General features: G+C 44.1%; 1 protein-coding gene across 1 annotated transcript in view; it reads right to left on the bottom strand.

Annotated features, from left to right (window-relative positions):
• Positions 1-655: 655 nt before the first annotated feature.
• The window catches only part of LOC115775468 (retinal guanylyl cyclase 1-like), a gene marked incomplete at its 5' end in the record, with an annotated part of 30,748 nt that continues 18,358 nt past the window's right edge, over positions 656-13,045 (bottom strand). The window contains one exon of the mRNA XM_030723004.1: positions 656-2,879. Within this exon, the coding sequence (XP_030578864.1) occupies positions 2,792-2,879 (88 nt within the window). The remainder of the gene's footprint in view (positions 2,880-13,045) is intronic.

Genomic DNA, 13,045 nt, shown 5'->3' with positions numbered 1-13,045 from the left:
TTACCTTTGTATTTTTAATTAACCACTGAGACAGTGAGGTCGTTTGTTTTGATCGGACACCTTGTACGTCATTATCACAAATCAGCGCAATCACGCACGTGCACACGCCCTCTCATGCACGCGCGGGGCTTTTTTCACACCTAGGTGTGAAAGGGCCACCTAATTATTACTACTGACCAGGCCCCAGACCTGGTGACCTGCTGAAAGCACCAACAACAGGCATGTGAGCATCAGAACTGGACCACAGAGCAATGGAAGAAGGTGGATGGCCAGGTGTGTGTGTGTTGTTTACCTGGGGAACACCTGGCACCAGAATGCACTATGGGAAGAATGCAAGCTGCCAGAGGCAGTGTGATGCTTTGGGCAATGTTCTGCTGGGAAACCTTGGGTTCTGCCATCATGTGGATGTTACTTTGACACCACCCACCTCAGCATTGTTGCAGACCATCCTTACACCCTTTCATGGAAACTGTATTCCCTGATGGCTGTGGCCTCTTTCAGCAGCACAATGCTCCCTGCCACAAAGCAAACATTGTTCAGTAACCATTTGAGGCCTCTGAATTCCCAAGATCTCAATCCAGTCAAATACTGTTTCTCCAGCACATCCCACTTTTCTGAAACAAAAATCTGAAATGAATCAATCTACACAAACAGGTTGTGTTTGTAACATTTTAATTTGCCTTTGCAAAAAGGTCAAACAATAACACAGAGTACAGCAGCAGTCTGCATGGTGTTTGACAAAGAACAAGCACAGAGTCATTTATAGGAAGCAGTTATCTACCCGTCAGTGTCACTGAATATAATCAGAACATTCAGTGCAAAGGATAACCTGTACAGTATTTCTTGTAATAGAGGATTATATGAAGACAATAACATGATATTATGGATCTTTCCATCAGCCATAAGAACAGAATAAGAGAACAATTTCCATCACACTGTTGAACTGAATTAGACCCACAGCTGCCAGTGAGCTTATGAGTTTAAAACCTTAACACTTCTTGCTACTTTCAAGCTTCAACTTAACAGCTTATAGTTGACTGTTGGTCTTGCTGATCTCCCTGGCTCACACTAATGTACATACCCACGTCCATTTTCTCCTTCATATATTGCTACATGCGTACAATATCACACACACGTTAGTTTCCCCTCTCTTCCCTTAATGCTAATTCACCTATTCTTCTTCTTACTCCTGCTTTTTATCCAGTTGTCATGTTTTCCATGTGTGCTCTGGGATTTTTTATTTTTGGTATGTTTATATGTTTATGTGTATCTATGTGTTGTGGACCTGATTTTATTGGGGCCTCTTGGCCAAGTCATGTTTGTAAATGAGAACTGTTTCTCAAAAATTTTACTGGGTAAAATAACATTTTTAACAAAACAAACAAAAAAAGCATAAATGTGCTCTGAACAAAGAAACTCACTGTCACCCAGATGGGTTAGAGTTGTTCTGATGGTTGTGCTGCAGGTCAGTGAAAATCTTCACATTTGAATTCAGTCCTGTATAACAGCCTGGCTTCATCACAGTTGTTATACAGGACTGAATAACATCACAGCTGTTATTCAGTCCTGTATAACAGCTGTGATGAAGCCAGGCTCCTCCTCCTTCCAGCTCCTCCTCTACAGTTATAGGTAACTGTGCTTACAAACATTGCATTTAAAAATAAAAATAAAAAAATTTATGAAAGTTTTTATTATTGGAACAAGATATGGGACTTTACACATTAAAACATGATGTTTGAACAATAGAAACAACAGAAAATATCCTGTTCCACAGAGTTTTAGCAGAAACTCTGAGCTGACACGAGGAAAACCTTTTCTGCTTTTAATCTTATCTGAGTTTCAAAGTTTTTACACCTTAATAAACATGTTTAGAAATCAGATGTTTACAGTTTTACCGGCATGGAGGCAAATGACGGCGGCGCCCTTAGCTGGGCAGCGGCTGCAGGCACCCATTTCCCCCGCTTGGATGGCTGACCTGAATGAAATTCCGTTGTATGTATAATGATAATAAAGTTCTCTTGTATCTTATATCTTGAAAGGAGTGAATATACGCATGATCTCAAACTCTTTTCATTTTAAATTTTTTCTCCCTCTAATTCAGTTAGTGTTAAAAAATTTTTGCTTAATTTTAGCTTAGTTTTCATTAGATTTAGTATTAGTTTTTCAAACTTTTTCAGGTACACGATTCAAGGTGCAAGAACGACTATTGTGTAATAAAGATGTTACAGTTTAGCGACAGTGTCCATCTCAGAGCTCACATGATGAAGTCAGAGTTTGTTGAACCTGCTTTCCGGAACATGTACTCTCAAATCAAAGACAATAATAATCTAAACTGCAGAAAATGGTACCAGCACAAATCCATTTTTTTTCTATTATTGTGATAATATTGCAAAAGAATATGAAATTCAGTTGATAGTAAGGAAACAAATCTGGACTGAAAATGTATGATTTACTTACAAGAAGGTGCCTTCAGGTGCATCAGGTAAATGCAATTTTACTAGTCAAACAGAAACATGGCAAAGTGATGTCAGTGACCAATCAAAGTTAACCACCCTCTAGATAAATCAGGAAGTAGAAATGAGTGTCTGCACCAATGGCTGATTCATCCATTCAGACTTTACAGAGTTTAAGAACCTCAAGATCTCAGCAGTTCAGATGGATTTGGCTGAAAGTGTCTCACCTAATGATGACATGTCCCTTCAAACATAGTCCTTGAGGTAGTGTGTGTGTGTGTGTGTGTGTGTGTGTGTGTGTGTGTGTGTGTGTGTGTGTGTGTGTGTGTGTGTATTCATCACTTCTTCATCTTCCTCTGTCGGTCCAAAAACTTCTGTCGTCTGTCCACTGGAATTTCATCCAGACTGATTCCATGGTTACTGGCCCTGAGAGACAGACAGGTGATGAGAGAGAAGGAATCAGAATATCAGCAGCATAGCAGCTCCTGCAGCTCATGACCATCACAGTTCACAGGTTATTGTAATGTGTGAAGCACAGAGTAACTATAAAGTAACAAGCTTCCCTGTAATTGTCTGAATCACACAAACTAAGAATTAAAATCCACTAAGAAGTCACAAGCCAATGTTGTTCATCACCAATTTAAAGTGTCTGAGTTCAGGAGTATTCTATTATAACGAAGTCCATTAGTGAACTGTGAGCCAATCTTATTTCTGATATCCTTTTTGTTATGATCAGAATCAGAATCAGAATCTTTATTGTCATTGTACACAGAAGTTGCACAACGAAATTTAAAATGCATTCCTTTTTAGGTGCCTCAGACAATAAATAATAAAATAATAAAAATATGAGTGATAAAAATGATTACTAAAATACAGTGCACAATAGTAAATTAAGATGAATCTAGCCCCAATACACACACCAACGCACGCACACAGTCAGCACTACCACCCCACATCACTGTCCAAACCACACAGAGTTCAGTTCAATGATAGCCCTGGCATAAAAGCTGTTCCTCAGTCTGTTTGACCCCTCAAGCTACTCCTCTGGCACTCCGAGTCATTTGGCTCCTCACTGTCGTGATGCTGTGAAAAATCTGGGTGTCATTTTAGATAGTAGTTTTAAAATGGAGAAGCAAGTAAGTGCTGTTACCAAAATCAGTTTTTACCAACTCAGAGTCATTGCCAAGGTAAAACCTTATCTCCCACAGCAGGACCTGGAAAAAGTTATTCATGCTTTTATTACTTCCCGCCTGGACTACTGTAATTCTCTGTACTTTGGCATAGATCAATCATCTGTGCGCCGCCTGCAGGTAGTCCAGAATGCGGCAGCTCGTCTTTTAACCGGTTTAAAAAAGCATGAACACATTACCCCAGTCCTGTCATCCCTTCACTGGCTCCCTGTCCGTTTTAGAATCGATTTTAAGATTTTATTGCTTACTTTTAAAGCCTTAAACGGACTGGCACCTTTGTATCTGTCTGAGCTGCTTCACTGTCACACCCCTGTAAGAGCTCTGAGGTCATCGAACCAGCTGCTCTTACAGAGGCCTAAAACTAGACTAAAACAGAGAGGTGATCGAGCTTTTGCAGCAGCAGCACCAAAGCTATGGAACGATCTACCTCTCCATATCCGCACAGCTCAGACGATACACACATTTAAATCTCTATTAAAAACACATTTCTTTTCCTTGGCATTTGGCTGCAGTGCTACCTCCTTTTAGATGATTGTTTTATGGTATTTTATGGTACTTGTTTTAAACGTTTTAATTTTTAATTTTCTTATGTTATTTATTGTTCTTAATGTTTTTATTTATTTATTTTTATTTTATTATTTTATTTATTTATTTATATATTTTTATTTTTATTTAGTATAGTCCTTGGGGTTACAGATCTTGTACAGCACTTTGGTCAACGTCGTTGTTTTAAATGTGCTTTATAAATAAACTTGACTTGACTTGACTTGACTTGTTTGTTCTGGCCTTCATTGTCCTGAAACGTCTGCCTGATGGCAGTAGCTGAAACAAGGAGTGTCCAGGGTGTGAGGGGTCCTGGAGGATGTTCTGTGCCCTCCTCTGGCAGCGGGCATTGAACAGTTCCTGGAGGGAGGGCAGGGGACAGCCTATGATCTTTTGAGCCGTGTTGATGATTCGCTGGAGTGTTTTCCTGTCTGCTGCTGTGCAGCTGTTGAACCACACGCACAGACAGTAGGTCAGGATGCTCTCTACAGAGCAACGGTAGAAGGACACCAGCAGATTCTGGGTCAGATAGTTGCTCCTAAGAACCCTCAGGAAATGCAGTCTCTGTTGGGCCTTCCTGTAAATGCTGGTCGTATTGATACTCCAGGTCAAATCATCCTGCAGATGTACTCCCAGGAACCTAAAATCTGAAACCAGCTCCACTTCATCCCCCTCGATGAACAGAGGTTGAATGACATGTGTTGTCCTCCTAAAGTCTACTACCATCTCCTTTGTCTTAGTGGTGTTCAGGATCAAGTTATTCTCACTGCACCACCTTGACAGCCGCTGCACCTCGTCCCGGTATGCTGACTCATCCCCGCCTGATATGAGCCCCACCACAGTGGTGTCATCCGCAAACTTAATGATGCAGTTACTGGCATGTATGGAGGTGCAGTCATGTGTGTAGAGGGTGAAGAGTAGGGGACTCATCACACAGCCCTGTGGAGAGCCGGTGCTGAGGCTGATGGCTGAAGAGAGGTGGGGACCTACTCTTACCCTCTGGGAACGGTCTGTCAGGAAGTCCTTGATCCAAAGACAGGTGGAGCGTGGTATCCCCAGATCTGACAGTTTAGTCACCAGTCTGCCAGGAAGGATGGTGTTAAACGCCGAGCTGAAGTCCACAAAGAGCAGCCGAGCGTAGTTCCCCCCCTGCTCCAGGTGAGAGAAGGCAGAGTGGAGGGCCGTGGCAATGGCGTCCTCTGTGGACCGGTTGGCTCTGTAGGCAAACTGGTGGGGGTCTAGTCTGGGAGAGAGACTGGAGATGACGTGAGCCCGGACAAGCTTTTCAAAGCACTTCATAACAATTGGTGTTAGTGCTACTGGCCTGTAGTCATTCAAACCTCTGATAGTGTTCTTCTTGGGGATGGGGACGATAATGGAGGACTTCAGGCAGGAAGGGACAGCAGCCTGGCTCAGGGACTGGTTAAAAATGCTGGTAAAAATACCTGCCAGCTGAGCCGCACAGACCTTCAGTATCCGTCCAGAGACACCATCGGGCCCCACAGCTTTCCTGGGGTTCACAGTTTCCAGCATACGCCTCACCTCTTGCTCTTGCAGCCTGAGGATGCTGCTGCTGCCTGCTGAGGGATGTTGGATGGCTGTCTCTGATTGCTGTACCTCAAAGCGTGCAAAGAAGCTGTTCAGCTCCTCTGCCAGATTGATGTTACGCTGATCAACTAACAGGCTGGGTTTGTAGTTCAAAATATGCCGAACCCCTTGCCACACCTGCCTGAAGTCGTGGCTCTGGAAACAGTCCTCAATCCTCCTCTTATACACAGCCTTGGCCTCCCTGATGCCCCTCTTCAGGTTGGCTCTGGCAGCGCTGTAAAGCGCCCCATCACCAGCTCTGAAGGCGATGTTCCTTTCTCTGAGTAAGCTCTGCACCTTTCCATTCATCCATGGCTTTCTATTTGGAAAAACCCGGATATTCTTGTCCACAGTTACAGTGTCGGTGCAGAACTTGATGTAGTCCAGAACAGCCGAGGTATACTGCTCCAGGTCCTGGTGCTTGAATACGTCCCAGTCAGTTGTTTCAAAGCAGTCCTGCAGCTGTTGAGAGGCACCTTCAGGCCAGGTCTGAACAGTCTTAGATGTAGAAAGAGCAGTTTTGCTGAGGGGGGTGTATGCTGGAATCATAAGCAGGGACAGATGGTCTGACTGGCCCAGATGTGGCAGTGGCACAGCCCTGAAACCCAGCTTGATGTTAGAGTAGACTTTATCCAGTGTGTTGTTCCCTCTTGTAGGGCATTTAACATGCTGATGGAACTTGGGTAGAACAGTCTTTAAATCGACATGGTTAAAGTCTCCTGCAATGATGTGTACAGCCTCAGGATATCTGCTCTGTTGACTGCAAACCGTGTCATGTAAGAGACTAACAGCCGAGTTAGCATTAGCATCAGGGGGAAGATAAACAACAGTGATCAAAACAGCTGTAAACTCACGGGGCAGATAGATGGGCCTGCATTTAACAGTCATGTACTCCAGGTCCGGAGAGCAGTGGCTGTTCACAGTCATACTGTCTGTACACCAGCTGTTGTTTACATACAAGCACACACCCCCTCCTCTGCTCTTACCGGAGGTCCGCATTCTGTCATGCCGGTGCGTTGTCCTGCCGGCTAGCTCGATGGCTGCATCAGGAATGGATGAATGAAGCCAGGTCTCAGTGAAGAGCAAAACGCAGCAGTCCTTCACGGTCCTGTTTGTAGCCACCAGCAGTCTCAACTCATCCATTTTATTCGGGAGTGATCTTACATTGGCGAGGAAAACACTGGGTAACGGAGGTCTATGAGGCCGTTTACGTAGCCTCTCCAAAACGCCAGCTCTGCCGCCTCTTTTCTGCCTCCTTTCTCTGCGCCGTCTCCGTCTGCGACCCCCCCTCACAGGGATGATGAACCACAAAGAGCCAGGTGGTCTGGCGATGTCCACCAGGGTCTCTGACCCAATGTTTTGATTATTTAATCATCCTGTGAGATCTCTGGTCTGTCTTATGTTTATATTGTTCTTTTCCTCACATAAAAGGCATTGAATAATCAGACCCCATCTTATCTTAAAGATCTCATAGCACCGCATCACCCTAATCGAGCACTTTGCTCTCAGATTGCATGATGCAATGTTTCTTTTCATTCACCTCTTTTCACTCTGTTGATACCCCCACTCTGCATTTAATCATTAGTTATTATTAATCTCTGGCTCTCTTCCACAGCATGTCTTTTGTCCTGTCTCCCTCCCCTCAGCCCCAACCGGTCACAGGAGGAGGTCCTGCTGGAGGTTTCTTCCTGTTAAAAGAGAGTTTTTCCTTCCCACTGTCACCAAGTGCTGCTCATAGGGGGTCGTTTTGACTGTTGGATTTTATCTATTGTATAGCTATTAATTTACAATATAAAGATGACTGTTGTGATGCTTTTGTTCCTGCCTGTCAACTCTAGCATTGCCATAATATCTATAAACTTATGTGAACAATCCTAGGTCCTATCCTAGGTCTGTGACCCAGTGTTTTCATTTTTTTTTTTTTAACTTTAAGATTCTGTTATTTAATGTGTCCCATTATTTCTTAAGTTATTGTGGGGTTTTGCAGTTTTTAGTTCCTGGTTGGGTTTTTATTTGTAGCCTCAGACCTACTTAGTTTAGTTACTTGAGTTACAGGGGTTGGACAATGAAACTGAAACACCTGGTTTTAGACCACAATAATTTATTAGTATGGTGTAGGGCCTCCTTTTGCAGTCAATACAGCGTCAGTTCGTCTTGGGAATGACATATACAAGTCCTGCACAGTGGTCAGAGGGATTTTAAGCCATTCTTCCTGCAGGATAGTGGCCAGGTCACGACGTGATGCTGGTGGAGGAAAACGTTTCCTGATTCGCTGCTCCAAAACACCCCAAAGTGGCTCAATAATATTTAGATCTGGTGACTGTGCAGGCCATGGGAGATGTTCAACTTCACTTTCATGTTCATCAAACCAATCTTTTACCAGTCTTGCTGTGTGTATTGCTGCATTGTCATCCTGATACACGGCACCGCCTTCAGGATACAATGTTTGAACCATTGTATGCACATGGTCCTCCAGAATGGTTCGGTAGTCCTTGGCAGTGACGCGCCCATCTAGCACAAGTATTGGGCCAAGGGAATGCCATGATATGGCAGCCCAAACCATCACTGATCCACCCCCATGCTTCACTCTGGGCATGCAACAGTCTGGGTGGTATGCTTCTTTGGGGCTTCTCCACACCGTAACTCTCCTGGATGTGGGGAAAACAGTAAAGGTGGACTCATCAGAGAACAATACATGTTTCACATTGTCCACAGCCCAAGTTTTGTGCTCCTTGCACCATTGAAACTGACGTTTGGCATTGGCACGAGTGACCAAAGGTTTGGCTATAGCAGCCCGGCCGTGTATATTGACCCTGTGGAACTCCCGACGGACAGTTTTGGTGGAAACAGGAGAGCTGAGGTGCACATTTAATTCTGCCGTGATTTGGGCAGCCGTGGTTTTAATTTTTTTTGGATACAATCCGGGTTAGCACCCGAACATCCCTTTCAGACAGCTTCCTCTTGCGTCCACAGTTAATCCTGTTGGATGTGGTTCGTCCTTCTTGGTGATATGCTGACATTACGCTGGATACCGTGGCTCTTGATACATCACAAAGACTTGCTGTCTTGGTCACAGATGCGCCAGCAAGACGTGCACCAACAATCTGTCCTCTTTTGAACTCTGGTATGTCACCCATAATGTTGTGTGCATTACAATATTTTAAGCAAAACTGTGCTCTTACCCTGCTAATTGAACCTTCACACTCTGCTCTTACTGGTGCAATGTGCAATTAATGAAGATTGGCCACCAGGCTGTTCCGATTTAGCCATGAAACCACCCACACTAAAATGACAAGTTTCATTGTCCAACCCCTGTATATTCATGGTTACATTTCATTGCATTCCCTGAGTCCCCGTGTTTTGTCTTGTCAAGTTTGCATTTCTTATGTCTAGTTACTTACAGTTTTATTCTGTTAGTCTTGTCTACTGTGCATTATGTTCAGTTTTATGTCCCTTGTGTCATTAGCTTGACTCAGTTCACCTGTTCTCCCCAGCTGTGTCCTGTTTCACTAATCATCCTGTGTGTGAATTAAGTTTGTGCCAGCCCAGCATATGTATATATAACAAAACATATATATTTGATCTTGTTTCTTGCAATAAACCTGAGTTTATATTCTGTCCCCAGAGTTTACATTTGGGTCTAACCTTACCTGCACACAGCCATGACATGACAGAGCCTGTAGAGAATCTACTGTATAGAGCTCATCTTGGAAAGCCAAATATGTTTGGTACAGCATTCAGATCATAATTCTGCCACACAAGACAGGTTTAAAATACAAATTTTGATAGGCGGTCATAATGTTATGCTGATTGGTTTGAATCTGATATGAAATTGATATAAAAAATGTAGTTCACATTTCCCTGTTCAGGGAAAGTTGTTGCTGTGTTCTAGTGTGTCTGATGTAAGATGGGAGCAGAAAGTCTGTTTTACACTGACCTAATAAATGAGCACTGTTTGATTTAAGTTTTAACACCCAAAACAGATTTATTATCAGAGTTCTCCAGTGGCTTGTGTTGTTTCTTAATCTTGATGCCATAATGTTGTGTTTGAAGAAATCCTTCGCCGACAAAGTCTTAATGCATATATACAAAGTTTATTGCAAAAACAGACAGTGTCAAAACAGACGCTTCTCATCTAGCTGTCTGGGAGAGGGAATTCCAATTGCCCTAACTCGTGTGACAAAGGGACTGGCAAGAGTTATATAGCCAGCACCCACATTCTTGACCTTTGACATTGTACCACATATAGAATTTTATGGAGAACCAGGTATAGCTTGTTTCCTGTATGTCTGTAAGGTCATTCCCTTTTTGGAGAGAGAGAAACAAGGGGTTACACTCTCTCATACCATTTACTGATGGAAACTATATGATCATTCTGAGCAATCCTTTTTTGGACAAGGTCAAAGCAAGCCTGAACTCGAGGCCTTCATCCTAAAGTAGAAACCCATACATAGATGCAGTTTAACACAGCAGTTTAAGTCACAGTAGATCAGATACCACACTTGTCACCCTACAGAGCTGTAATTTGATTATTTGTAATGATACCATAGCATACCAAACTTTATTTATATAGCTTTTTAAAAGACCCACAGCAAATACAAAGTGCTGTACACCAAATGAGTTAAAATATTAAGACAAAAAAAAATTTAAAAATAAATAAATAAAAAATATAATCCATTAAAACAGGTAGGATCAATGTCCCATGGTGGGTTGAAGGCCAGAGTATAAATGGGTTTTTAAAATAGACAGTGTAGGCGATTGTCTAACATACAAAGGCAATTATTCCACAACTTAGAGGGGACAGATTCCTGGCTACTCAAGGCTGCATGCCAATGTATCCTTGGGCAAGATACTTAACCCCAAGTTGCTCTCCAACGCAACTGTTGGAGTATGAATGTGTGTGAATGTTAGATAATTGAAGCACTTAGCGTAGTTAATCATGGAAGTGCTTGTATGAATGGGTAAATGTAAACATGCTGTATAAGCACTTTGAGTGCTCACACTGAGTAGAAAAGCGCTATATAAGAACTAGTCCATTTACAGCGGCATTTTGAACCAACTGAGATGTGAAAGAGAAGACTCACTGACTCTAACAGAGTGCGTTACAGTAATCAAACCACGATGTAATAAAGGCATGTATCAGTGTCTCTAGATGCTGCCTAGACTAACACTTCAGCCCTTTTTTCATCAAAATTTAGAAAATTAGGGCCATCCAAGCTTTAATGTTATCAAGACATGCAAGAAGAGATTTAATTGGGAAGCCATCCTTCTTCTTTAATGGCACATAGATCTGGATATCATCGGCATAGCAGCGAAAGGAGATTCCATGTTTTCTAAGAATGGCTCCCAATGGAAACAGATAAAGTGCAAAAAGCAAGGGCCCCAAAATTGAGCCCTATGGAACCCTACATAACAGGGGGGCAGAGGAGGAATCAGAGCCAGCAAAGCTAACAGAAATAGTCTTGCTTGCTAAATAAGATTTAAACCATTCCAGAGCAGTGCCGCAAATACCCACAAGATGATTCAAGATGGCGCCGGTGAGGTCGGCTGCCGTCTCGACTGCTCCGACAACTTTTTACCTGTTTTTAGTTATTTCACAGCTTTTTATCGATTTTAATCGTTTTTCTTTTCACCACGGGTTGTATTTGCTATGATAGAAGTACTCTTATCTCTATTAATCTACAATCCACTCACCGTTTGCCGTCTTTAACGGATTCATCGTGGCCGAGGGAGATCCTGAGGAACAACAAAGGACGGGACATGAAACGACCCCGAGGAAAACGAGCCGGTGTCAGGAACAAGCTGAGGGCTAGGGCACATCGAGCTCCCCTGCCCAGTATCCTGTTAGCCAAAGTCCAGTCCCTGGACAACAAGCTCGACGACCTCCGTGCCAGGATCAAGTACCAGAGAGACATTCGGGACTGCAACCTTCTCTGCTTCACCGAGCGGTGAAAGAGGCGAAGTGGCGATACGGGGAGAAAATAGAGACACAGTTGCAGCAGAGTGACTCTAGAACCCTGTGGCAGGGACTACGGATCATTACGGACTACAGAAGCCCACCCTCCAGACTGGTGAGTGCGGACGCGTCTCTGGCAACCGAGCTGAACACCTTCTACGCTCGCTTCGAGGCTGCAGCCGGCAACGCTAACAGCGCTAGCGATGCTAACAGCGCTACCGGTGTGTCCAGCATGCAGACGGAGCTCGTCGGAACGCAGGAACCCCTCATCATCAGGGAGAGTGATGTACGGAGAGCCTTCAGGAGAGTGAACACCAGGAAAGCAGCAGGACCGGACGGGATCGCTGGCCGAGTCATCAAAGCCTGCGCAGACCAGCTAGCGCCGGTGTTTACGAATATTTTCAACTTATCCCTGACCCAGGGCATCGTACCAGCGTGCTTCAAACAGTCCGTCATCGTTCCAGTCCCGAAGAAGAACCAGCCAGCCTGCCTCAATGACTTTCGCCCAGTGGCCCTGACATCAGTCGTGATGAAGTGCTTCGAGAGGATCATCAGAGACTTCATCACCTCATCACTTCCGGACTCTATGGACCCTTTACAGTTCGCATACCGCCCCAACCGTTCCACAGATGATGCCATCACCTACCTCCTCCACACCACACTAACACACCTGGACGCTGGGAGGGGAAATTATGTTAAAATGCTGTTTGTTGACTACAGCTCAGCATTTAACACGATTATCCCCTCTAAACTAACCATCAAGTTGGAGAACCTGGGACCTCACCCATCCTTGTGTCACTGGATCTCCAACTTCCTGACGGACAGAACACAAGCTGTGCGGGTAGGAAAACACATCTCACCCGCACTCATATTTAGCACTGGCGCCCCCCAGGGCTGCGTCCTGAGCCCCCTGCTGTACTCACTGTACACATATGACTGTGTGGCCACTTCCAGCTCTACCACCATTGTCAAGTTTGCTGACGACACTGTTGTAGTGGGCCTGATCTCTAACAATGATGAGAGGGCCTACCTAGAGGAGATTAAACACCTGGAGGACTGGTGCCAGGACAATAATCTCCTCCCTAACGTCAGCAAGACAAAGGAGTTGATAGTGGACTGCAGCATAAAGCAGGAGAGGAACTATCACCCCGTTATGATCGGTGGCACAGCAGTGGAAAAAGTGGACAATTTTCAAGTACCTTGGAGTTCACATCTCTGAGGACCTGTCATGGTCTTGCCACACCACTGCATTGGCAAAGAAAGCCCGTCAGCATCTTTATCACCTTAGACGCTTAAGGGACTTCAAACTACCATCC

This window comes from Archocentrus centrarchus, unplaced genomic scaffold (genome assembly GCF_007364275.1).
Source record: "Archocentrus centrarchus isolate MPI-CPG fArcCen1 unplaced genomic scaffold, fArcCen1 scaffold_146_ctg1, whole genome shotgun sequence".
In the NCBI taxonomy this organism is placed as follows: Eukaryota; Metazoa; Chordata; class Actinopteri; order Cichliformes; family Cichlidae; genus Archocentrus; species Archocentrus centrarchus.
The sequence above is the reverse complement of the archived record's forward strand: the minus strand, read 5'-3'. Positions and strand labels throughout refer to the sequence as shown.